General features: G+C 42.6%; 1 protein-coding gene across 1 annotated transcript; it reads right to left on the reverse strand.

Annotated features, from left to right (window-relative positions):
- Positions 1 to 584: 584 nt before the first annotated feature.
- LOC141084923 (urokinase plasminogen activator surface receptor-like) lies at positions 585 to 23022 on the reverse strand. The gene is made up of 7 exons (XM_073569868.1): positions 22968 to 23022; positions 18885 to 19001; positions 6260 to 6409; positions 5187 to 5324; positions 4968 to 5111; positions 1335 to 1466; positions 585 to 1161 (listed from the first exon to the last, which is right to left on the reverse strand). Exons 1-7 carry the CDS (start codon positions 23020 to 23022, stop codon positions 920 to 922), a joined length of 978 nt encoding a protein of 325 aa, XP_073425969.1. The 3' UTR covers positions 585 to 919.
- Between the last annotated feature and the right edge of the window lie 2110 nt (positions 23023 to 25132).

A 25132-nucleotide genomic window follows, 5' to 3' on the forward strand; every position in this document is an offset into this window, starting at 1 on the left:
TGCTTTAACTAAGAATCGGGGTCTGTTGCCACTAGGTGTGTCACTCTGCTGGATGTTGAGTAGTCTAGTGTGCTGGTGGTGAGTGACAGGCGAAAATGTGAGCTATACAGTATCTGGGATAGAGATAAGCCAGTGTCTCTCTATGAATGGAGACTGTTTGAGTCAGCTAGGAAAGCTGTGCAGTCTGTTTGTTGGAGCTGCAGAGAAATGTGCCCAAAGTTGAAGTCTTCTGTTTGGTGCTGGAAGCTACTGGAGATCAGGAAGAAGGGGATACCAAGACTGGTGGGATCGTGTCTCTGCTGTGTATGAAGTTTTCTCCTGAAGAAAGGACTGTAATCTGTTTGGGTGAGACCGCACTGACATATATGTGCTGCTGAATGAGCTGTGTATTTGCTGTGATACCTTTGTGCCCAGAAGAGGCTGTTTTTGGTTTTGAATCCCTTGAAGTTTTATAAAAGCAATAAAAGTGCACCTGTTTGGACCAAACAGCATTGTCAGCGTGAACGCTACCTGAGAGCGTAGAGAATGAGTCTCAGTTAATAACATTGACGAAGCGGTACTGACATAGGGGAAACATCTGGCGTCACCGTTATGGGTCAGAGGTTGGTAGAGTTACTGTGGCATTGGGTATTTGATTAAAAGTCATCCTAAAATTGTGCTACAATTAAGTTTGGAATCATGGATCCAAATTCTCTCTCAAGGCAACCTAGGCTAAAGATATTTTCTTGGCAAGGACTTCATGCTGGGTGTACGAAGAATGAGCTTGTACTAGGACATGGTGCAAAAACAGCGTTTACATGCTCTACCCATTCAGTTTACAACCCTGGTTCAATCATTTTGCTTGTGGATAAGGGAGACTCCAGAGTTTCATGATGTAGGAGTAAGTAGTCTTCTTCGTCCTACCACCAAGTGGTATCAATCACAGGAATGTCCATAACCCCTTCATAAGTACCAGTAGGGCACACGCTATCAGGAACAAGCTCCCATGTGCCGTCGCGGTGGAGCCTGAATTGTAATAGGATGCGATATTTCCATTGTTGCACAGATTGCCCTGGCAGCAGTGCACTTTTTGGCTGGGCTGTAGAAACGGGGACGCGGCGAGACCATAGCACACGTCACTGGAGCAGCAGCCTCGCATCAGAGTGTTCCCCCGAGGAAATCCTGTACAAAGATCCACAGAAAAGAGTTAGTCTATATATATATTAATTACATTACCCAATCCAATGTGTAAAATCCGCTCAGCTCCATGGAAGTCAATTGAACCGAGTTTCAACACCACACACAACCTTAGGAAACTTGTGTTCTTGTATTTTCACAAGAAACCAGCCTATTACCTACTATATCCAGGCACGAGGTCATGTTTCCCATACACGAGGCTATTTTGGTGATGGGTGCTGTGCATTCTCCTTTGCCAGTTTCGTTGCATGCGTAGCACTGCATGCCAGTTAGGGTCAAATTCACTGTCACTGTTGGAGAAAAAAAAAGACAATGGAAATAGTTTGTCACCACAGAGGTATTGCACCTTCTCCTAAGGTGTAGTGCCCCACCATCCAGGTAAGTTGGGAGCTCCTTTCCACACTCCAACACTCGCATCCCACACAACAGGGTAGTTCTGCACAATCACATTGCGGCTCAGCGCTTAGAGAGTAGCAGAGCACCTCTGGTGGTTCCCTGCATGGAACACTGGACGTGCTGGGAGGTGGGTGGAGTTGAGATCCATATAAAAGATTGGGAAGGTTTAGAATTACAGTTCAGTCTGACTGTCTAGAAGTCAGTCTGACGGGAGGTCAGGCGGGAGGAGGACAGTCAGTCAGGAGAGTCTGAGGACGGGTCCGAGCAGCTGCCTCGGTGATCTGAGCCAGCTGGCACGGGAAAGGAACAGAAGGAGAAAGATGTAGAACTGCAACCTAAGCTTCCATAAGAGAGGGAAGGAACAGTGCGGAACGAAGGAGTAGGAGAACAGAGAGGAGTTGTGGGTCGGAAGAGGAACCCTGCCTATAGGTTCTCAGTGCAAGGCCGGGGCCCGGTCCCCGAGGTTGTATGGACGCTTATGGTTCTGCAGCAGACACCGGTGGAGTAGTTGGTTGTAAATGCACTACTCACATCTAAGACTTGGGGCACAACAGCAACTGAATAGAGAGCCAGGACTCCGGAGAAGGGAGTCTCCGAGAGAGGCTACAGCTGTCTGCCATACGAGTAGAGTTGTTAGGAACATCTGACAGGAGGAACTCCAGAGTATCACGGTACTGGAGCTCTTCACACCTTAAGGCGCAATAGAAGAGTCGTTCAGGAAAGGTACATGTTGGCGGAGTGTTGGAGAGGAGAATCCTGACTTGCCTGGGAGGTTGATTGAGTCTCTGCCCCGGAGGACACGGCACGGAGGCAGGCACCAGTGTGTACCACGGACTGTGAGTAAAGCTTTGGAACTACAAGCCCTGGTGTCTTCCATTCCTTTGTGCGCTAACACCGTCAGCACCGCTACATCTGGGTACCAGCATTCCTCACACCGCCTGCGCCTATCCTCATCTATTGCAATTACACTGCCCTGGGGTTACAGCTTCACCTGTGGGGAGCTACACCATCTATGCTGCAACACACCATCAGCCCCAGAGGATCTGCACACAGCGTTGGCTTAACATCTTGCTTGCCAAACACCACAGGTGGCATCACGAACTATTCCATTTCATTAACTACATTCCCCCATTACTTGGGTGCCCAGGGCCACGGACCGGGTCACCGCTGCTGTGACAAATTCCCCTAACACCGGCCCGGTACCAAGCACCCCACAGCCCTGGGAGGGCGACCCAATTTTGGCGTCACGAACAGGATGACGAGACCCGATACCATCGAGTTCTGTGCGCCTGAAATTGTGAGACTTTGAACTTTTGAAAATGTGCAGAAGACCCAATTTAATAGACTGTAAAATGGACATTAGAAATGGCCGCTGGCGCAGAGAAGAAGGGCGTGAAGAGATGGGAGGTCCTAGGAAAAGACCGCGAAGAGTATTGGGCCTTCCCTGCCTGAATTACTATGTGACAGCAACATGGCCCACCCCCCGAGTAGTTCGTATACTGGCTTGGTATGGAGGCGCTGGAAGAAGACGCCGCCCCTGGAAGGAGGGGCAGAAGAAGCCAGTGGCGGGAAAGGGGCCGAGGCAGGAAGAAGAACGCCAGAACGCCATTTTGGAGAATGAGGGAAGGAGGCCTGCGGAGCACGGGGAAACGGATCTCCCTGGCGCCATGGCTGAAGGCTCCAACCCGATCTCAGAGATGAACCGCCGGCAGCTGGAAGAAGAAATAGTCGAGCTGACCACCCGGCTGCAGCTGAGACAGGAGGCCTTGGAGAGGCTGAACCGGCAACATGCCCAGGAGGGGCCTACGCTTGCGGTACCCGCTCCACCGGTACCTGCTGAGGCCGCGCTATTGCCTGGACCTGACGCGGCTGCGCAGGTCCCATCGGAGACCCCTGCGGACCCGGAACCATCACCCGCTCCACCACCGCTGGCACCCTGGCCAGCCATTCCGGTGGATATCCCGGCAGCAGCTCACCGCCTCAAGCCTGCACCGGAGCTGGAAGACTGCCAGGAGTGCCCAGGTAGGACTGCAGCCCCTGAACCTGGGAAGGCCCTGGGTTGTGCGCCCGTGGTAGCGGCAGGGCAGGTCGTGCTGGACCTTGTCTGGGACCGGGATGCTAGTCCCGAGGGTGAGACATCTGAACCCCTAACGGTGGTGCCGCGGGCCCCGGTGGGTGCGAGCAGGTCCCGGGAGGAGCGGGAGGAAGAAGAGAACTGGGCCAGCTGTCAGGCCACCATCCGGCAGCTGGCAGCTGAATATCGGGAGAGGAAGCAGAGAAAGATGGCTGTGCTGGGCCCGTATCTAGCCCGAAAGGAGAAAACCGTGATGGTCACTTTGGTCACCGGGATTCAGCAGGATGGGGCCAGGTTCTCAACGTGAATCGGGAGCGGGGGTTCGGGTTTATCTCTGACCCCAAACGGATCTCCGACCTGTTCTTTAGCCAGAGAGACGTTGAGTCCCATCTGAGTAAGGGACACCTGGACCGGAATCTGGAACCTGGGGAGTATGTGACATTCACCCGGCATGAGGGGCTCAGGGGGTGATATGCCCTGAATATACGCCGTATCCCGGAGGAGCTTGCTGAGAGGTACAGGCTGAAGCGACCTGCTGCACCTCCACCCACAGTTGTTACCCAGACTGCTAGAACACCGGCTGCCCTTGCACCAGCTCCAGCCCGGCAGCCTAAGCCAAAGGTCCCCAACTTGACACCTTGGAAAGAGGAGTACCTGAGGATGGCCAATGAGTACCTTGCATCTGGTAGCAGTTCCAGTTCGGCTTCCAGAACCCTTTGTTGTCTTGCAGCCCGCGGACGTGCTGTGTTTAACGGGGGGGGGGGGGGGTTGGCTTAACATCTGCTTGCCAAACACCACAGGTGGCGTCACGAACTATTCCATTTCATTAACTACATTCCCCCATTACTTGGTCGCCTAGGGCCACGGACCGGGTCACCGCTGCTGTGACACATTCCCCTGACACCAGCCCGGTACCGAGTACCCCACAGCCCTGGGAGGGCGACCCATCACCACCCTAGATTTCACCAACCAACTCCAAAAAGAGACCCATGGGTTCAATGGCACAAACAGACAGAAATGAGTCCCTGTGCAAGAACACTATATGAGTCCTTTTCATTTTTCACAGTTCTCCTATGACAGAAGCTCCTTATTGCTCTAGGAGGTGGTAGTGGCCCCATTACTTCTTGGGCCTCAGGCTGCTCCAATGATATGTCCGCCCCTGCTTGGGTTGTATTTTATGGGAAGTTTGTAAACCTCTACCTCTTTTCTGAAAATGAAAAGATGGAGCATATGGAAATCCAACAGCCCAATCCTGTATCTAGGTAGGGCACTGTCTAAAAACGTAACAAAAATGTCTCATTTGCTTTTGAGTGCACAGTACCTGCTTGAACGCCATGGTTGCAGTACTTGTTCCCACAACATGACACCTCCGTGTAAACCCTGGGACCACCGGTGTTATATGCCAACTGCCGACCACACAGGTTACCCGTTGCACAACCTTTATAGACAACGTTCGAGCTGGAATCTGCAGAAATGGGAGAATTATTAGGAATGGGATCTGTGACGAGGTGTCCATACACACTTCACGGGCTGGTCTTACCATTGACATACACAGTTTGGATCGTCATGCAGCGATCTTGTACTCCGCCACATTGGAGGGATGTCAGGTTGGACGCTGCACAGGTCACATTGTTACCTTCACAGGACTCACAAAATAGAGCGGCAACAGGGACTCGAGCTGGAAAAGAAAATGAAAGTCCTGAATAAATAGGAAGAAAATGACCACAATTGGATGATCTTTCCTAAGCCGGATCAGAACTACATTTTCTATTCTAAGGCTACTTTCACACTTGCGCTTTTTTGCTGCGCATTTTTTGCGCACACAAACGCATGAAAAAAACGCATCATGCGTTTGTGGGTGTTTTTTTGCGGGTTTTGGTGCGCTTTTTTAAAAAACGCATGCGTTTTTTTGCGCATACGTGCACGTATGCGCACCCAAAGACTATAATGGGTGTTTTGCTGTAAAAAAACGCATTGCGTGCGCATGCGTTTTTTTGGGACAAGTCGGACGCACAAAAAATGCAACAGGATGCATTTTGTGCGCCCGAGTGCACACTACAAAAAACGCATGCGCGTACAAACGCATGTGTATGCGCACCTATGCGCACCCATGTTAAAGTATAGGGGAAAAAACGCATGCGTTTTTTTGCGCTACAAAAAGCGCAAAAAAACGCAAGTGTGAAACCAGCCTCACATGGACATGAAATTGCTTTCAATCTAAAGTTCTCTGCACCATGATCTGTTAATTTCCACCATGATCTTATCAATTCAATTTTCAATTTCATGTCCTTTTCTAAAAAGTTACCAGGGAACCCCAAAACACCATATTGGGGATCATAAGAAGAAGCAAGTCCATACTCTTCTATTTCTCGGAGGGTGACGCTGTCAAAGCTCCCATTTTAATAAAATGATTTACAAATAGACTTCTAGAATTGAGCACCATTGGTACCATTTGTGAATTAGGTCCCCATATATTTAAAATTTGGCCCTTCGGCTTTTGCACCATCAACTGCATCGGTTGAACGAGAGCCTCCTATAAACTGTGAATAAATGGAAAATATTATCTATTGACAGCATAGGATGAATATTCTGACTGACTTGCTTGTAACATACCGTAGTAGGTGTCAGTGTTGCATAAGTCTGTGATGCAGCACGTGGAACTAACATAGGTTTTCCTGAAGCCCAAATCCGTATAAATTGTCTCATTGCACACAAGCCCCTGTGAACAACCTTTGTATGTCCATTCTGTAACGCTCCCATTCTCTGAAAAAGAATGCATAATAGTAGTTACATTCTTGTACATAGGGGCAGTATTATAGTAGTTATATTCTTGTAAATAGGGGCAGTATTATAGTAGTTATATTCTTGTACATAGGGGGCAGTATTATAGTAATTATATTCTTGTAAATAGGGGCAGTATTATAGTAGTTATATTCTTGTACATAGGAGGCCGTATTATAGTAGTTATATTCTTATACGCAGAAGTATTATAGTAATTATTTTCTTGTACATAGGGAATAATTTTATAGTAGTTATATTCTTTTACATAGGGGAGCGATATTATAGTAGTTATATTCTTGTACATAGGGTCAGTATTATAGTAGGTATATTTTTGTACATAGGGGCAGTAGTATAGTAGTTATATTTTTGTACATAGGGGCAGTATTAAAGTAGTTACAGTATATTCTTATACATAGGAGCAGTAGTATAGTAGTTATATTCTTGCACATAGGGACAGTATTATAGCAGTTATATTCTTGTACATAGGAGCAGTAGTATAGTAGTTATATTCTTGCACATAGGGGTAGTATTATAGTAGTCATCATATTCTTGTACATAGGGGCAGTATTATAGTAGCTCTATTCTTGTACATAGGAGCAGTAGTATAGTAGTTATAATCTTGCACATAGGGGCAGTATTATAGCAGTTATATTCTTGTACATAGGGAGCAGTATTATAGTAGTTACAATCTTGAATATAGGAGCAGTAATATAGAGTTATATGCTTGTACATAGAGGGCAGTATTATAGTGGTTATATTCTTGCACATAGGGTGCAGTATTATAGTAGTTATATTCTTGTACATAGGAGCAGTATTATAGTAGTTGCAATCTTGTACACAGGTGCAGTATTATATTATTTATATTGTTATATATAGGGGCAGCATTATAGTAGTTATTTTCTTGTACATAGGGGCAGTATTATAGTAGTTAGATTCTTGTACATATGGAGCAGTATTATAGAAGTTATATTCTTGTACATAGGAGCAGTATTATAGCAGTTATAATCTTGTACATAGGAGCGGTATTATAGTAGTTATATTCTTGTACATAAGGGCACTACTATAGTAGTTATATTCTTTTACATGGGGCAGTATTGTAGTAGTTAGATTCTTGTACATAGGGGGAGTATTATAATAGTTAATTTTGGAACATAGGGGCAGTATTATAGTAGTTATATTTTTGAACACAGGAGCAGTGTTATAGTAGTTATATTCCTGTGCATAGGAGCAGTATTATAATAGTTATTTTTTATATAGGGGCAGTATTATAGTAGTTATATTCTTGTACATAGGGGGCAGTATTATAGTAGTTATATTCTTGGACATAGGAGCAGTATTATAGTAGTTATAGTCTTGTACACAGGAGCAGTATTATATTAATTATATTGTTATACAGAGGGGAAGCATTATAGTAGTTGTTTTCTTGCACATGGGGGCAGTATTATAGTAGTTATATTCTTGCACATAGGGGCAATATTATAGTAGTTATATTGTTGTACATGGGGCAGTATTATAATAGTTAGATTCTTGTACATAGGGGCAGTATTATAGTAGTTATATTCTTGCACATAGGGGCAATATTATAGTAGTTATATTCTTGTACATGGGGCAGTATTATAGTAGTTAGATTCTTGTACATAGAGGCAGTATTATAGTAGGTATATTTTTGTACATAGGGGCAGTATTAAAGTAGTTACAGTATATTCTTGTACATAGGAGCAGTAGTATAGTAGTTATATTCTTGTACATAGGGGTAGTATTATAGTAGTCATATTCTTGTACATAGGGGCAGTATTATAGTAGTTATATTCTTGTACATAGGAGCAGTAGTATAGTAGTTATATTCTTGCACATAGGGGCAGTATTATAGCAGTTATATTCTTGTACATAGGGGGCAGTATTACAGTAGTTACAATCTTGAATATAGGAGCAGTAATATAGAGTTATATGCTTGTACATAGAGGGCAGTATTATAGTGGTTATATTCTTGCACATAGGGTGCAGTATTATAGTAGTTATATTCTTGTACATAGTAGCAGTACTATAGTAGTTGTAATCTTGTACACAGGAGCAGTATTATATTAATTATATTATTATATATAGGGGCAGCATTATAGTAGTTTTATTCTTGCACATAGGGGCAGTATTATAGTAGTCATATTCTTGTACATAGGGCAATATTATAGTAGTTATATTGTTGTACATGTGGCAGTATTATAGTAGTTAGATTCTTGTACATAGGGGCAGTATTATAGTAGTTATTTTCTTGTACATAGGGGCAGTATTATAGTAGTTAGATTCTTGTACATATGGAGCAGTATTATAGAAGTTATATTCTTGTACATAATAGCAGTATTATAGTAGTTATAATCTTGTACATATGGGCAATATTATAGTAGTTTTATTCTTGTACATTAGGGCACTACTATTGTAGTTATATTCTTTTACATGGGGCAGTTTTATAGTAGTTAGATTCTTGTACATAGGGGAAGTATTATAATAGTTAATTTTGGAACATAGGGGCAGTATTATAGTAGTTATATTTTTGAACACAGGAGCAGGGTTATAGTAGTTATATTCTTGTGCATAGGAGAAGTATTATAATAGTTATTTTTTATATAGGGGCAGTATTATAGCAGTTATATTCTTGTACATAGGGGGCAGTATTATAGTAGTTACAATCTTGAATATAGGAGCAGTAATATAGTGTTATATGCTTGTACATAGAGGGCAGTATTATAGTGGTTATATTCTTGCACATAGGGTGCAGTATTATAGTAGTTATATTCTTGTACATAGGAGCAGTACTATAGTAGTTGTAATCTTGTACACAGGAGCAGTATTATATTAATTATATTATTATATATAGGGGCAGCATTATAGTAGTTTTATTCTTGCACATAGGGTATTACAGTAGTTATATTCTTGTACATAGGGCAATATTATAGTAGTTATATTGTTGTACATGTGGCAGTATTATAGTAGTTAGATTCTTGTACATAGGGGCAGTATTATAGTAGTTATTTTCTTGTACATAGGGGCAGTATTATAGTAGTTAGATTCTTGTACATATGGAGCAGTATTATAGAAGTTATATTCTTGTACATAATAGCAGTATTATAGTAGTTATAATCTTGTACATATGGGCAATATTATAGTAGTTTTATTCTTGTACATTAGGGCACTACTATTGTAGTTATATTCTTTTACATGGGGCAGTTTTATAGTAGTTAGATTCTTGTACATAGGGGCAGTATTATAATAGTTAATTTTGGAACATAGGGGCATTATTATATTAGTTATATTTTTGAACACAGGAGCAGTGTTATAGCAGTTATATTCTTGTGCATAGGAGCAGTATTATAATAGTTATTTTTTTATATAGGGGCAGTATTATAGTAGTTATATTCTTGTACATAGGGGCAGTATTATAGTAGTTATATTCTTGGACATAGGAGCAGTATTATAGTAGTTATAGTCTTGTACACAGGAGCAGTATTATATTAATTATATTGTTATACATAGGGGAAGCATTACAGTAGTTGTATTCTTGCACATAGGGGCAGTATTATAGTAGTTATATTCTTGTACATAGGGGCAATATTATAGTAGTTATATTGTTGTACATGGGGCAGTATTATAGTAGTTAGATTCTTGTACATAGGGGCAGTATTATAGTAGTTAGATTCTTGTACATAAGAGCAATATTATAGTAGTTATATTCTTGTACATGGGGCAGTATTATAGTAGTTATATTCTTGTACATAGGAGCAGTATTATAGTAGTTATATTCTTGTACATAGGGGGCAGTATTATAGTAGTTATATTCTTGTACATGGGGCACTATTATAGTAGTTAGATTCTTGTACATGGGGCAGTATTATAGTAGTTAGATTCTTGTAAATAGGGGCAGTATTATAGTAGTTATTTTCTTGTACATAGGGGCAGTATTATAGTAGTTAGATTCTTGTACATATGGAGCAGTATTATAGAAGTTATATTCTTGTACATAATAGCAGTATTATAGTAGTTATAATCTTGTACATATGGGCAATATTATAGTAGTGTTATTCTTGTACATTAGGGCACTACTATTGTAGTTATATTCTTTTACATGGGGCAGTTTTATAGTAGTTAGATTCTTGTACATAGGGGCAGTATTATAATAGTTAATTTTGGAACATAGGGGCATTATAATATTAGTTATATTTTTTAACACAGGAGCAGTGTTATAGTAGTTATATTCTTGTGCATAGGAGCAGTATTCTAATAGTTATTTATTTATATAGGGGCAGTATTATAGTAGTTATATTCTTGTACATAGGGGCAGTATTATAGTAGTTATATTCTTGGACATAGGAGCAGTATTATAGTAGTTATAGTCTTGTACACAGGAGCAGTATTATATTAATTATATTGTTATACATAGGGGAAGCATTACAGTAGTTGTATTCTTGCACATAGGGGCAGTATTATAGTAGTTATATTCTTGTACATAGGGGCAATATTATAGTAGTTATATTGTTGTACATGGGGCAGTATTATAGTAGTTAGATTCTTGTACATAGGGGCAGTATTATAGTAGTTAGATTCTTGTACATAAGGGCAATATTATAGTAGTTATATTCTTGTACATGGGGCAGTATTATAGTAGTTAGATTCTTGTACATAGGAGCAGTATTATAGTAGTTATATTCTTGTACATAGGGGGCAGTATTATAGTAGTTATATTCTTGTACATGGGGCACTATTATAGTAGTTAGATTCTTGTACATGGGGCAGTATTATAGTAGTTAGATTCTTGTACATAGGGGCAGTATTGTAGTAGTTATTTTCTTGTACATAGGGGCAGTATTATAGTAGTTAGATTCTTGTACATATGGAGCAGTATTATAGAAGTTATATTCTTGTACATAATAGCAGTATTATAGTAGTTATAATCTTGTACATATGGGCAATATTATAGTAGTTTTATTCTTGTACATTAGGGCACTACTATTGTAGTTATATTCTTTTACATGGGGCAGTTTTATAGTAGTTAGATTCTTGTACATAGGGGCAGTATTATAATAGTTAATTTTGGAACATAGGGGCATTATTATATTAGTTATATTTTTGAACACAGGAGCAGTGTTATAGTAGTTATATTCTTGTGCATAGGAGCAGTATTATAATAGTTATTTATTTATATAGGGGCAGTATTATAGTAGTTATATTCTTGTACATAGGGGCAGTATTATAGTAGTTATATTCTTGGACATAGGAGCAGTATTATAGTAGTTATAGTCTTGTACACAGGAGCAGTATTATATTAATTATATTGTTATACATAGGGGAAGCATTACAGTAGTTGTATTCTTGCACATAGGGGCAGTATTATAGTAGTTATATTCTTGTACATAGGGGCAATATTATAGTAGTTATATTGTTGTACATGGGGCAGTATTATAGTAGTTAGATTCTTGTACATGGGGCAGTATTATAGTAGTTACATTTTTGAACACAGGAGCAATGTTGTAGTAGTTATATTCTTGTGCATAGGAGCAGTATTATAATAGTTTTTTTTTTATATAGGGGCAGTATTATAGTAGTAATATTCTTGTACATAGGGGCAGTATTATAGTAGTTATATTTTTGCACAAAGGGGCAATATTATAGTAGTTATAGTCTTGTACATAGGGGGCAGTATTATAGTAGTTATATTTTTGTACATAGGGGCAGTATTATAGTAGTTATATTTTTGTACATAGGGGCAGTATTATAGTAGTTATATTCTTGTACATAGGGGGCAGTATTATAGTAGTTATATTCTTGTACATAGGAGCAGTATTATAGTAGTTATATTCTTGTACATAGGGGTCAGTATTATAGTAGTTATATTCTTGTACATAGGGGTCAGTATTATAGTAGTTATATTTTTGTACATAGGGAGCAGTATTTATAGTAGTTATATTCTTGTACATAGGGGCAGTATTATAGTAGTTATATTCTTGTACATAGGAGCAGTATTATAGTAGTTATATTCTTGTACATAGGAGCAGTATTATAGTAGTTATATTCTTGTACATAGGGGTCAGTATTATAGTAGTTATATTTTTGTACATAGGGAGCAGTATTTATAGTAGTTATATTCTTGTACATAGGGGCAGTATTATAGTAGTTATATTCTTGTACATAGGGGGCAGTATTATAGTAGTTATATTCTTGTACATAGGGGGCAGTATTATAGTAGTTATATTCTTGTACATAGGGGCAGTATTATAGTAGTTATATTTTTGTACATAGGGAGCAGTATTTATAGTAGTTATAGTCTTGTACATAGGGGCAGTATTATAGTAGTTATATTCTTGTACATAGGGGCAGTATTATAGTAGTTATATTCTTGTACATAGGGGTCAGTATTATAGTAGTTATATTCTTGTACATAGGGGCAGTATTATAGTAGTTATATTCTTGTACATAGGGGCAGTATTACAGTAGTTATATTCTTGTACATAGGGGTCAGTATTATAGTAGTTATTTTCTTGTACATAGGGGTCAGTATTATAGTAGTTATATTCTTGTACATAGGGGGCAGTATTATAGTAGTTATATTCTTGTACATAGGGGCAGTATCATAGTAGTTATATTTTTGTACATGTGAGTATTAGGGTACTCAACTGCACATATATTCATCATGCGCCATGGGACTTTGGCAATCCATTATGCATTGAGTTCTTTTTGTGACAGTAAACAATGTATTTTTGGAGATAATAGCCCTTTAAGTTATATTTCAGGGAAAAAAAAGCAATGCACAACACAAGTATAAAAGAGATAAATGCTTTGAGCTACAAAACTGTTCCCAATGTTTCTATATTTAAATATTGAATGCAAAAAGATCTTTGTTGGGAAGAATAGGCAGTTTGACATGTTATTTGTGCATAAAAGAAATCCCTGGGCTTCCACAGTAAGTGGCTGTGGTTGAGGTCTCTGCAGGCTCCTGCTGAGGAATAAAGATTCTCAGAACCGAACTGCGGCAGTCTGACAGAAATACTGAAATAACTACGCGTTAAAAGACCAAAGCAACCCATACATGGTGTAATCTTAAAATAGACCTTAGTAATCCATTGACTCAAAGGTAGATACCCTAGAACTGACCCTCCCATTAAATAAAGTGCACACATTAATTTAACCTTTACATCTTTCAAAGCTGTGAGATCACCTATTGTGAATGGTGGATCCTGTGTTATCTACTGTATATAGAAGTGTTATCAGTCATTGTACAGGAGGAAGTGAGCTGTGACATCAGCTATTGTGAATGGTGGATCCTGTGTTATCTACTGTATATAGAGGTGTTATCAGTCATTGTACAGGAGGAGGTGAGCTGTGAAATCAGCTGTTATCAATGGTGGATCCTGTGTTATCTACTGTGTATAGAGGAGTTATCAGTCATTGTACAGGAGGAGGAGGTGAGCTGTGACATCACCTATTGTGAATGGTGGATCCTGTGTTATTTACTGTATATAGAGGTGTTATTAGTCATTGTACAGGAGGAGGAGGTGAGCTGTGACATGAGGTGAGCTGTGACATCACCTATTGTGAATGGTGGATCCTGTGTTATTTACTGTATATAGAGGTGTTATCAGTCATTGTACAGAAGGAGGAGGTGAGCTGTGACATGACCTATTGTGATTGGTGGATTCTGTTTTATCAGCTATGCATAGCAGTCATTGAAATCCTGCCTCTGCTGATAATGAGACTGCTGCAAACTTTTCCTGAAATGACAAAAAGTAAAATATAGCCCCAGGGATCCGTGTGAAATTTGCTAAATCATTTTTTATGCAAATTCTAATATGAGAAAAAAATATTGCCATTATTTTCTTAAATATATGTAACACTTGAACTAGGCAATATTTTGTTTTCTCATGATGCAAAAGTAAAAAATATATGTTCCTTATTTCTATGAATATGACGAAGGGGCCACTTTATAAAAAAAAATCTCCACCTCCTTGTAGTAGAGGCAGGAGTTTTTAAGTTTTTGTGCTGCATGACGTATTCTGCTACTGAAAACTCTCTGAATTATGGAAAAATCTGATTAACGCTATGTACCCACCTTGCAGAAATGCTGCAGAAATTTCCGCAACATTTCTGCGACTCTCACCAAGGGTAAATCGCATGCGAATTCGCATGCGTTTTTCCCGTGAAAAAAACAAGCGTTTTGCAAGCGTTTTTCGCTTGGAAATGTGATTGACAAGTTGGTCACACTTGTCAAGCATAGCGATTGACTAGTGTGACCAACTTTTTACTAATGATGCAGCATCAGTAGTAAAAGATAGGATGTTAAAAATAATAAAAAATAGTGATATTCTCACCTTCCACGGCCGCTGGAGCCTTCCTGCGACGTCATCAGCGGTCATTTGCGCAAAGCATTACTGGGACCGGAAGATGCCGGGAGCGCGGCGGACAGGCGGGAAGGCTCCGGCGGCCGGCGGAAGGTGAGAATATCACTATTTTTTAATTTTATTCTATTTTTCACAAGAATATGGTACCCAGGCCTGGAGGAGAGTCCCCTCTCTTCCAGGCCCTGGGTACCATCCGCACATGAAGCGCTCACTTTATGCATGGTGGGCATAGCCACATGCGTAAAGTGAGCGTTTCAGTGCAATCCTATGGCAGCAGAATTGCCGCCATTCCGTAAAAAGAATGAGCATGCTGCGTATTTTTCCGCTACGCATTAGCACAGCATTGCGAAATTCTATAGCGATGCGTTTTCTTTGCGTTTTCGCGGCGATTCCGCAGCGGAAAAGTGCCACGAAAGTACAAAAAAAAGCATTGTGTGCACACAGCCTAATAGTCCAGGATTCTGATCTTTGCAAATGCTAGAGACTGGATGTTAGGGATCCACTGTCCGACAAATAGAGTTTGTCAGTATTGACATCCCCCATCTACTGGTTTCTTACAGAAAATTAATAACTAGAGTTCGAGACCAAATTGTCCATCAAGGGAGGATTTTGCACTTCTAAAACCAGACTATTGTGTACCTCACATTGCCTAATTAATTAGATTTTTATAAAAATGTATCAAATGAAATTTTATAGAGTAACATTGCATCCTATTGCTGCTCCTGTAGATATTTTTATGAAAGCTACAATGAGTGTTCCATAGTCCAGTTACAATGCACTTTGGTGAAAAAACAGTGGCAGACGTAAAAATCCCAAGGGTTGGTCTCCATTGCTAATGTGGGATGGAGTAATAAGTGTCACGATCCAGGTTGGATTATGACAGATTTTGCACAAGTGACCTTTTTTTTTCCTTTAAGCTGTTTGCTTAAAGTTAGTTTTGCCCCCGGTGGCCATTAGGGTCACACTGTGGTTGCTTTAGTTCTAGTTTTGCCCCCGGTGGCCGTTAGGGTAATTGCACTCTGGTTACTTAAGTTTAGTTGCCCCCGGTGGCCGCTAGTGTTATTGCACATGATAATGAAGCAGGTGTGATTCCCTGGCTGCTACCTATAAAGGAGTAGCAGGTGGTCTCACTCACTTTTGGTGATATTGCTCGTTTCCAACCAAGGTGAAGGAAGGAACTTCAGAGAGGAGTTCCTTGCAGCTCAGGGGAGCGCTGGTGTAATAGCTTCATGCGGAAGCTGAATTCAGGTGTCGAGCTTCAGGGGTGAAGCTGAACTTTGGTGTCGTACTCTGTTGCTGGGAGCAATAGCAACAGAGCAAAGCTAAGTGGTGTTTTTCCCTGTTTGTTACTTTCCTTGTGTGTGTGTATTAGTGCAGTGGTGGGATTAGTTTCTGCACCGTCCAATTCACTAAAAAGGGATAGGTTCAGGGCGAGCTAGGGATTTGAGGTATCCAGCTCGTCGCCAGGTGCGGAACCTTCCTAGGGATCGTCAGGAGTGTAGGGACACTGACTCAGGGGAGTGTAGGAGGTCTTCATGTCCCCGTTCCCTATTGCAGGGCCCTCCATTGTAACGGTTTCCCCGGTGTTTCCCTTAACTCTGTTTAAATTCGCCCTGCTGGAGGCGGTGTATCCAGGCTCACGGGTGTTATAGAAATTCGCCCTGCTGGAGGCGGTGTATCCAGTCACACGTGACATTACATTATCATCAACCCTAACATTTTTCTCTGGTGAGCCATGGGCCAAGTTCAGACCGGTGAGCAGTTGCTGCTGGTCCTCACTGAGATGAGTAAGGAGCTGAATGAGGTGTTTAAGCAGCACCTGCAGCGGAATTATGGGTCTGAGGCCTACCCTCTGCCTCAACTAGAGGGTCCATTTGTGGCTTTGGCGAAGATGCACCTTAGAGTCCTTGCTGGGGAGCAGGACTTGCTTATACATGCGGACGTACCCAGGCAGGTGGGAGGAGTTGGTGTCCCCATGGTGCTGCCTGGTGTTCCGCAAGGTGAAGGGGTACGTCCCCATAGTGAGCAGACTAATAATTTAGTCCTTGGCACTCACGCCGAAACTTCGGTAATATCAGAGAAGCCGTGTCCCCCTGGTCGTGTGGAGGAAGACGACCTGGGAGTGTATATTTCCTCCTCGCCCTCAGAAGGTACTATGTCAGCAGAGGTGATGGTTGGCGAGGTACCTGAGGGCATACCGGTGCTTGTTAACAGTGGAGCAGAAGTCAGTCCGGTGGATGCTCAGTTTGTCCAAACTCATGGTCTGAGGTGTGAGATGCCGGACAAACCCATAAGCGTCCAAGCCATTGACTCTGTCCCACTGAGCCAGGGGGGGTTAAACCAAGTCGTAGAAGACATTGTGCTGCATAGTGGACATAATGATGAGTCCCAGTCATACTACGTCTTGGAGGGAAATCCAGCACCTATCGTTGTGGGCCCCCCTTGGTCTAAAAAACACAACCCCGTCTTAGATTGGCGGACTAGGAAAGTAGTCAGCTGGGAGCAGTCGTGTGAGGGCTGCTGCCTTGGGGCTACTGTCTCTGCCATCTCTCTACAAACCTCCCCTTCCTCTCCAGTGGTAGCAGCTGAGGTGCTGCAGGAGAGTAGGGGCAAGGCTCAACCCTCGCCATTAGCCAACCCTGAGAGGCGCAGACCTCGTAGTGGGAGGGGTTGGAGGGTGGTGTTTCCTTTGGTGAATTGCGGGGGTGTGAGTGTGGTGACACAGGGGGACGCCTCTGTTGTCAGTTTCAGAAAGAGTTCACCGTATTGTGACAAACGAATGTGTGGCAATAAACATTCAGGTCCGGACCTGTGTGTGAACGAGCATGTAAGGGTAGCCACCAAAAACATCCAGTGGAAGTGTGTTGCGGGGGTCTGGAATTCTCAGGTGATCGGGCCGTATCTGGTGTCGGCCATCATCGGCCCGGAGACTTACCAGCTGGAGTTACCCACAAACTTGCCCATACACCACTCATTCCCCAGATTGGCGCTTTGGAAAGGGATGGTGCCTCCGGAACATACATTGCCAATACCAGCGGTGCTCGTTTGTCATAAACCTGAAGTTCAGGTAGTTGTTGGGGTGAACTCTGGATCTGGGCGTCCCCACTGTAGGTGTTTTTTTTTTTGGTGAAGAGCGGTCTTGAGGGTCCAGAGGCCCCTCTTTGAGGGAGGGTACTGTCATAATCCAGGTTGGATTATGAAAGATTTTGCACAAGTAACCTTTTTTTTTCCTTTAAGCTGTTTGCTTAAAGTTAGTTTTGCCCCCGGTGGCCATTAGGGTCATTACACTGTGGTTGTTTTAGTTCTAGTTTTGCCCCCGGTGGCCGTTAGGGTCATTGCACTCTGGTTACTTTAGTTTAGTTGCCCCCGGTAGCCGCTAGTGTTATTGCACGTGATAATGAAGCAGGTGTGATTCCCTGGCTGCTACCTATAAAGGAGTAGCAGGTAGTCTCACTCACTGTTGGTGATATTGCTCATTTCCAACCAAGTCTGGTGAAGGAAGGAACTTCAGAGAGGAGTTCCTTGCAGCTCAGGGGAGCTCTGGTGTAAAGTCTGGTGAAGGAAGGAACTACAGAGAGCAGTTCCTTGCAGCTCAGGGGAGCGCTGGTGTAATAGCTTCAGGCGGAAGCTGAATTCAGGTGTCAAGCTTCAGGGGTGAAGCTGAACTTTGGTGTCGTACTCTGTTGCTGGGAGTAATAGCAACAGAGCAAAGCTAAGTGCTGTTTTTCCCTGTTTGTTACTTTCCTTGTGTGTGTGTATTAGTGCAGTAGTGGGATTAGTTTCTGCACCGTCCAATTCACTAGAAAGGGATAGGTGCAAGGCGAGCTAGGAATTTGAGGTATCCAGCTCGTCGCCAGGTGCGGAACCTGCCTAGGGATCGTCAGGAGTGTAGGGACACTGACTCAGGGGAGTGCAGAAGGTCTCCACGTCCCCGTTCCCTATTGCAGGGCCCTCCATTGTAACGGTTTCCCCGGTGTTTCCCTTAACTCTGTTTAAATTCGCCCTGCTGGAGGCGGTGTATCCAGTCACACGTGACATTACATTAAGTAGGTAAAGCAGAAACATGGGCACCTTACCAGTTACAACTGTGAACGACTGTGACATACAGTTGGTCTGGTCCAAGGTGCAGAGCTGAGTAGATTCCTGGCAGTCGTAGGGAAATCCCGAGCAAGTGATGCATTTCAGGGATAAAACTAAGGAAAAAAAAGAGTAAAAATAGAGTTAAACTTGCAAAACAGTGAGATCCACAAATGCTCATTAAATAAAGGATGACCATCTAAGTGCAATACTTTGATTAGACCTCCAAAGACCAAATGGTAGCAGTGCACTCCATCTGGATGGCCATCAACAGGGAGAGTGACCAACTAGGAGAGTCTCCAACTGGGAGAGTCACCAACTAGCAGTTTCACCAACTGTGAGAGTCACCAACTAGGAGAAAGTCACCAATTAGGAGAGTCACCAACTGGGAAAGTCAACAACTAGGAAACTCACCAACTGGGAAACTTATTAACTGGGGAGAGTCTCCAACTAGGAGAGTCACCAACTGGAAGAGTCACCAACTGGAAGAGTCACCAACTGGAAGAGACACCAGCTGGTAGAATCACCAACTAGGATATTCACCAAATGGGAGAGTCATCAATTGGGAGAGCCACCAACTGGCAGGGTCACCAACTAGGAGAGTCACCAAGTGGGAGAGTCACCAACTAGGAGAGTCACCAACTGGGAGAGTCACCAACTGTGACAGTCAAAAACTGATACAGTCCTCAACTAGGAGATTCACTAAGTGGGAGACTCACAAAGTGGGAGAGTCATTAATTAGGAGAGTCACCAACTGGCAGAGTAACCAAGTGGGAAAGACATCAACTAGGAGAGTCACCAACTAGTAGAATCACCAGCTAGGAATTCGCCAAGTGCGAGAGTTACCAAGTGGGAGAGTCATCAAACAGGAGAATCACCAACTGGCAGGGTCACCAAGTGGGAGAGTCACCAAGTGGGAGAGTCACCAACTAGGAGAGTCACCAACTGGGAGAGTCACCAACTGTGACAGTCAAAAACTGGTACAGTCCTCAACTAGGAGATTCACCAAGTGGAAGACTCACAAAGTGGGAGAGTCATTAATTAGGAGAGTCAACAACTGGCAGAGTAACCAAGTGGGAAAGTCATCAACTAGGAGAGTCACCAACTAGGAGAGTCACCAAGTGGGAGAGTCACCAGCTAGGAATTCACCAAGTGCGAGAGTCACCAAGTGGGAGAGTCATCAAATAGGAGAATCACCAACTGGGAGAGTCACCAAACAGGAGAGTCAACAACTAGGAGAGTCACCAACTGGGAGAGTCACCAACTGGGATAGTCACCAACTGGTAGAGTCATCACCTAGGAGAGTCACCAACTAGGAGAGTCACCAGATGGGAGACTACCAACTAGGAGAGTCACCAACTAGGAAAGTTACCAACTGGGGAGAGTAACCAACTAGGAAAGTCACCAACTGGGATAGTCACCAACTGGTAGAGTTATCAACTAGGAGAGTCACCAAGTGGGAGAGTCACCAACTGTGACAATCAAAAACTGGTACAGTCCTCAACTAGGAGATTCACCAAGTGGGAGACTCACAAAGTGGGAGAGTCATTAATTAGGAGAGTCACCAACTGGCAGAGTAACCAAGTGGGAAAGCCATCAACTAGGAGAGTCACCAACTAGGAGAGTCACCAAGTGGGAGAGTCACCAACTAGGAATTCACCAAGTGGGAGAGTCACCAAGTGGGAGAGTCATCAAATAGGAGAATCACCAACTGGGAGAGTCACCAACTGGAAGAGTTCACAACTGGGAGAGTCACCAACTGGGAGAGTCACCAACTGGGAGAGTCGCCAACTAGGTTATTCATCAACTTCAAGAGTCACCAAGTGGGAGAGTCACCAAATAAGAGCGTCACCAACTGGGAGAGTCACCAACTAGGAGAGTCACCAACTAGGAGAGTCACCAACTGGGAGAGTAACCAACTGGGGAGAGTCTCCAACTAGGAGAGTCACCAACTGGAAGAGTCACCAACTGGATGAGACACCTGCTGGTAGAGTCACCAACTAGGAGATTCACCAAGTGGGAGAGTCATCAATTGGGAGAGTCACCAACTGGCAGGGTCACAAAGTGGGAGAGTCACCAAGTGGGAGAGTCACCAACTAGGAGAGTCACCAACTAGGAGAGTCACCAACTGTGACAGTCAAAAACTGGTACAGTCCTCAACTAAGAGATTCACTAAGTGGGAGACTCACAAAGTGGGAGAGTCATTAACTAGGAGAGTCACCAACTGGCAAGTAACTAAGTGGGAAAGTCATCAACTAGGAGAGTCACCAACTAGGAGAGTCACCAAGTGGGAGAGTCACCAACTAGGAATTCACCAAGTGCGAGAGTCACCAAGTGGGAGAGTCACCAAATAGGAGAATCACCAACTGGGAGAGTCGCCAACTGGGAGAGTCAACAACTAGGAGAGTCACCAACTGGGATAGTCACAAACTGGTAGAGTCATCAACTAGGAGAGTCACCAACTAGGAGAGTCACCAGCTGGGAGAGTGACCAACTAGGAGAGTCACCAACTAGGAAAGTTACCAACTGGGGAGAGTAACCAACTAGGAAAGTCACCAACTGGGATAGTCACCAACTGGTAGGGTCATCAACTAGGAGAGTCACCAACTAGGAGAGTCACCAACTGGGAGACTCACCAACTGGGAGAGTCACCAACTGGGAGAGTCGCCAACTAGGTTATTAACCAACTTCAAGAGTCACCAAATGGGAGAGTCACCAACTAAGAGCATCACTAACTGAGACAGTCACCAAGTGGGAGAGTCACCCACTAGGAGAGTCACTAACTAGGATAGTCACCAACATGGAGAGTAACCAACTGGGATAGTCAGCAACTGGCAGAGTCATCAACTATGAGAGTCACCAACTATGAGAGTCACCAACTAGGATAGTCACCAACTGGGGAGAGTCACCAACTGGGAGAATTTGTATTTGGAGGAACTCGGCTCTTGAAGGTTCGATCTAATGGAGTTGTAAAAAGCTGGATAGCCATTAATGCAGAATCTTGTGCCACCTACAAAGGCAATTACACAGTTCTAATGACTGATGGAGGCATGGAACCAGAGATGGGAAGAGAGGGAAGAAAACGCTTACTCTGCCCGGAGCCTCTGTAGTCAAGAGCTAAATGCCACTGCGCCGCTTACTTCATTGAAGATGGCATCACACGTGGCATCTCCTGCAGCTGCAGATGTTTCCTAGATCAGCATCCTCCTAATTTGCTCATTAACCCAGTTTTCGTTTAACCCCTTTGCAACTGTAATAACATTACTATCTACTGATGAGAACTAATTTTAGTAAATAAAAGAACAATTAAAAAAGGATGCCATTCAGAAGAGATATTGAAACACCATAAATTGCCGATTTTTTATTTTGTCGCCACAAGTCCTACAATAAATACAATTAAAAAGTAAATAAAAAATTCTGAGTTACCCTCCAAAAACATCCGTTTAACATGTCTCCCCCTCCCCCCCCAAAAAAAAAAAAAGAAAAAAAAGCCCTTGCGCAGCTCCATTGATGGAAAATGATAAAAGTTTTGGGCCTGAGAAAAAGGCGACACAAACCAATTTTTCTTTTAACAAACTTGACAATTTATGTAAGCCACAAAAAATATATAGGTTTGGTATCTCCATAATCGTGACCAGCCTGGAGAATTAAACTGCTGCACAATGAACACCATAAAGTGAAACAACTCCCAAAATGGTGGAATTGCATTTTTTCACCATTTTATTCCATTTTCCAGTGCATTTTATGGTAAAATGAAGCACAAATTGGCTGAGTCCTTAAGGAGTTAAACTCAGTACTAAATCCGTCTTCAGTAAGCTCCCCTTAGTGGTGGCCTAGATTAGAGGTGCAACTAAGGATGAGCAATATGGGCATGTGCCCAGGTGCGGAATGCCAGGGGGCACAAACAAGCCACTCTGACTTTCACCAGGGTAATTAAATACAAGACTAGGGCTCTAATATGGCATTTTACAAGTAAGAAGCCACTCGGTGCATTATTACCATACCAACACGTTCAGCTCTGCTACATCCATAACTACACCAATACAGATTTGCAGCCTCCCAGACATGTGTAATGTACTGACCTGGTGATAGAGACACACAGAGGAGCAGGACGCCCAGCCAGCCGGTCATTTTCATTATTTGGCCCTTTTTTTTTAATTCTTCCACCTGTTTCTCTCTCCTGGGCTCATTCAGCGTAACTGATCCACCCACCGCCGCCGTCAGTCGTTCCGTCCCCGCCCTGACATTTTCTGTCTTTCTGCCCTTTCTACATATTTCAGTGCTCTCTGTAATACAACGAGAGTGAAAAAGCCCCGCAGCAATGAAAGCACGGGAGCAACAAAAGCAAAAAAGACGACTTATATGTAAATAGGACAGGTTAAATCCAACTGAGATAGATAGCAGATAGATAGATAACAGATAGATAGATAATAGATAGATAACTGATAGATCGATAATAGATAGATACATAGATAATTGATAATCAGATAATAGATTAAAAGATAGATAATGGATAGATTATAGAACAATAAATATATAGATAATATATAGATAGATAATAGACAGATAATAGATAGATAAAAGACATAATAGATAGATAGACAATAGATAATAGATTTATAATAGATAGATAGATAATAGTTAAATAGATAATAGATAGAGGATAGAAAGACAGCTAATAGGTTGATAATAGATAAATTGATACTGTAGATAGATAGGTAGATAGATAGAAAATAGATAGATAGATAGATAGATAGATAGATAGATAGATAGATAGATGATTGATAGATGATAGAGAGAGAGAGAGAGAGAGAGAGAGACAATGGATATTGTCATGATCCAGGCTGGGGTTTGTATCCTGTCTCCCTTTCCTGGTCTGATCATGTCAAGGGTGAACATTTCTCTGCCTCATTCTGGCTTCAGGCTGGCTATTTCTCTCCACTGAATCCTGCAGGTGGTGTCAGCTATAGTTTCTGCCTACAGCGTGAGTAGCTGACTCTGTGTATGCCCTGATTTGTCCTCCTGTTGCTGACTTTGCCCGTGTCTGTTTGTTCCCCTCTTCACGTCCAGACTCTGTGTTCCCCCTTTCATGTTTTGGACTCTCTGGTATTTGACTTGGCTTGGACCCTGACCTGCTATTTGTCTCTTGTCTTTGGCATATCTGCTCCTGACCGGTACTGACCCTTTTGGCTTGTTTCTGACTCTGTGTTGCTTATTCCTTGGGTACTGTGCTACAGACTAATATCGACCTGGCCTGTTTGACTATTCTGCTGCCAACTGCTGGTAGCTTCACTGCTGCGCTGCAGGTCTGCTCTTGCTGTGTGCAGTCCTCCCTCCACTCTATTGCCATCTGGTGGAGCTTGCATCTACCTGCATAGCGGCAGCATGACAGATATATAGAATAGATAGATTGATAGATAGATTGATAATAAATAGAAATATAGATAATAGATAGATTGATAGATAATAGATGCATAGATAATAGATAGAAATATAGATAATAGATCCATACATTGTTAGATAGATAATAGATAGATACATAGATAGATAGATAAAATATATATAATAGGTAGATAATTGATAGCTTGATAGATAGATAATAGATACAGTGACGGAAATAAGTATTTGATCCCCTGCTGATTTTGAAAAGTTTGCCCACTGACAAAGACATGAACAGTCTATAATTTTAAGGGTAGGTTAACCCCTTTGCGACATGCACCGTACTAGTACTGCTCTGCAGGAGCTGCGATTGTGTCCAGAGTACTAGTATTGTGCCATGATCGCGTGCGGGTGTCAGCTGTATGTGACAGCTGACACCCCGCAGCAATGCCCGCGATCGGTGCTAGCACCGATCATGGGCATTTAACCCCTCTGATGCCGCTGTCAGTAATGTCAGCGGCATAGAGAAGCATCGCGGAGGGAGGGGGGATCCCTGCGCTCTTCCCTCAGAACAACGCGATGCGATCACATTGTTCTGGTGATCTCCATAGAGACCCCGACACCAAGATGGCCACGGGGTCCTTCTGGGTCTTGCAGGGAAGGTGGCTTATGAGCTCCGGCATGCCTCCTTCTCTGCCTGTCAGATCCTGATCTGATATTCTGTAGTGCAGACTATAAGATCAGCTATCTGACATTATATAGTAATGTCCCATACTGGGAAAATGTAATGAAGTTAAAAAAAATATATTATAATGTGTAAAAATATTTTTTTTTAAATCCCCAAATAAAGAAAAAATAGATAAATATT

This window comes from Dendrobates tinctorius, unplaced genomic scaffold (genome assembly GCF_039654945.1).
Source record: "Dendrobates tinctorius isolate UK_male_01 unplaced genomic scaffold, ASM3965494v1 ptg000028l, whole genome shotgun sequence".
NCBI classification, from domain to species: Eukaryota; Metazoa; Chordata; class Amphibia; order Anura; family Dendrobatidae; genus Dendrobates; species Dendrobates tinctorius.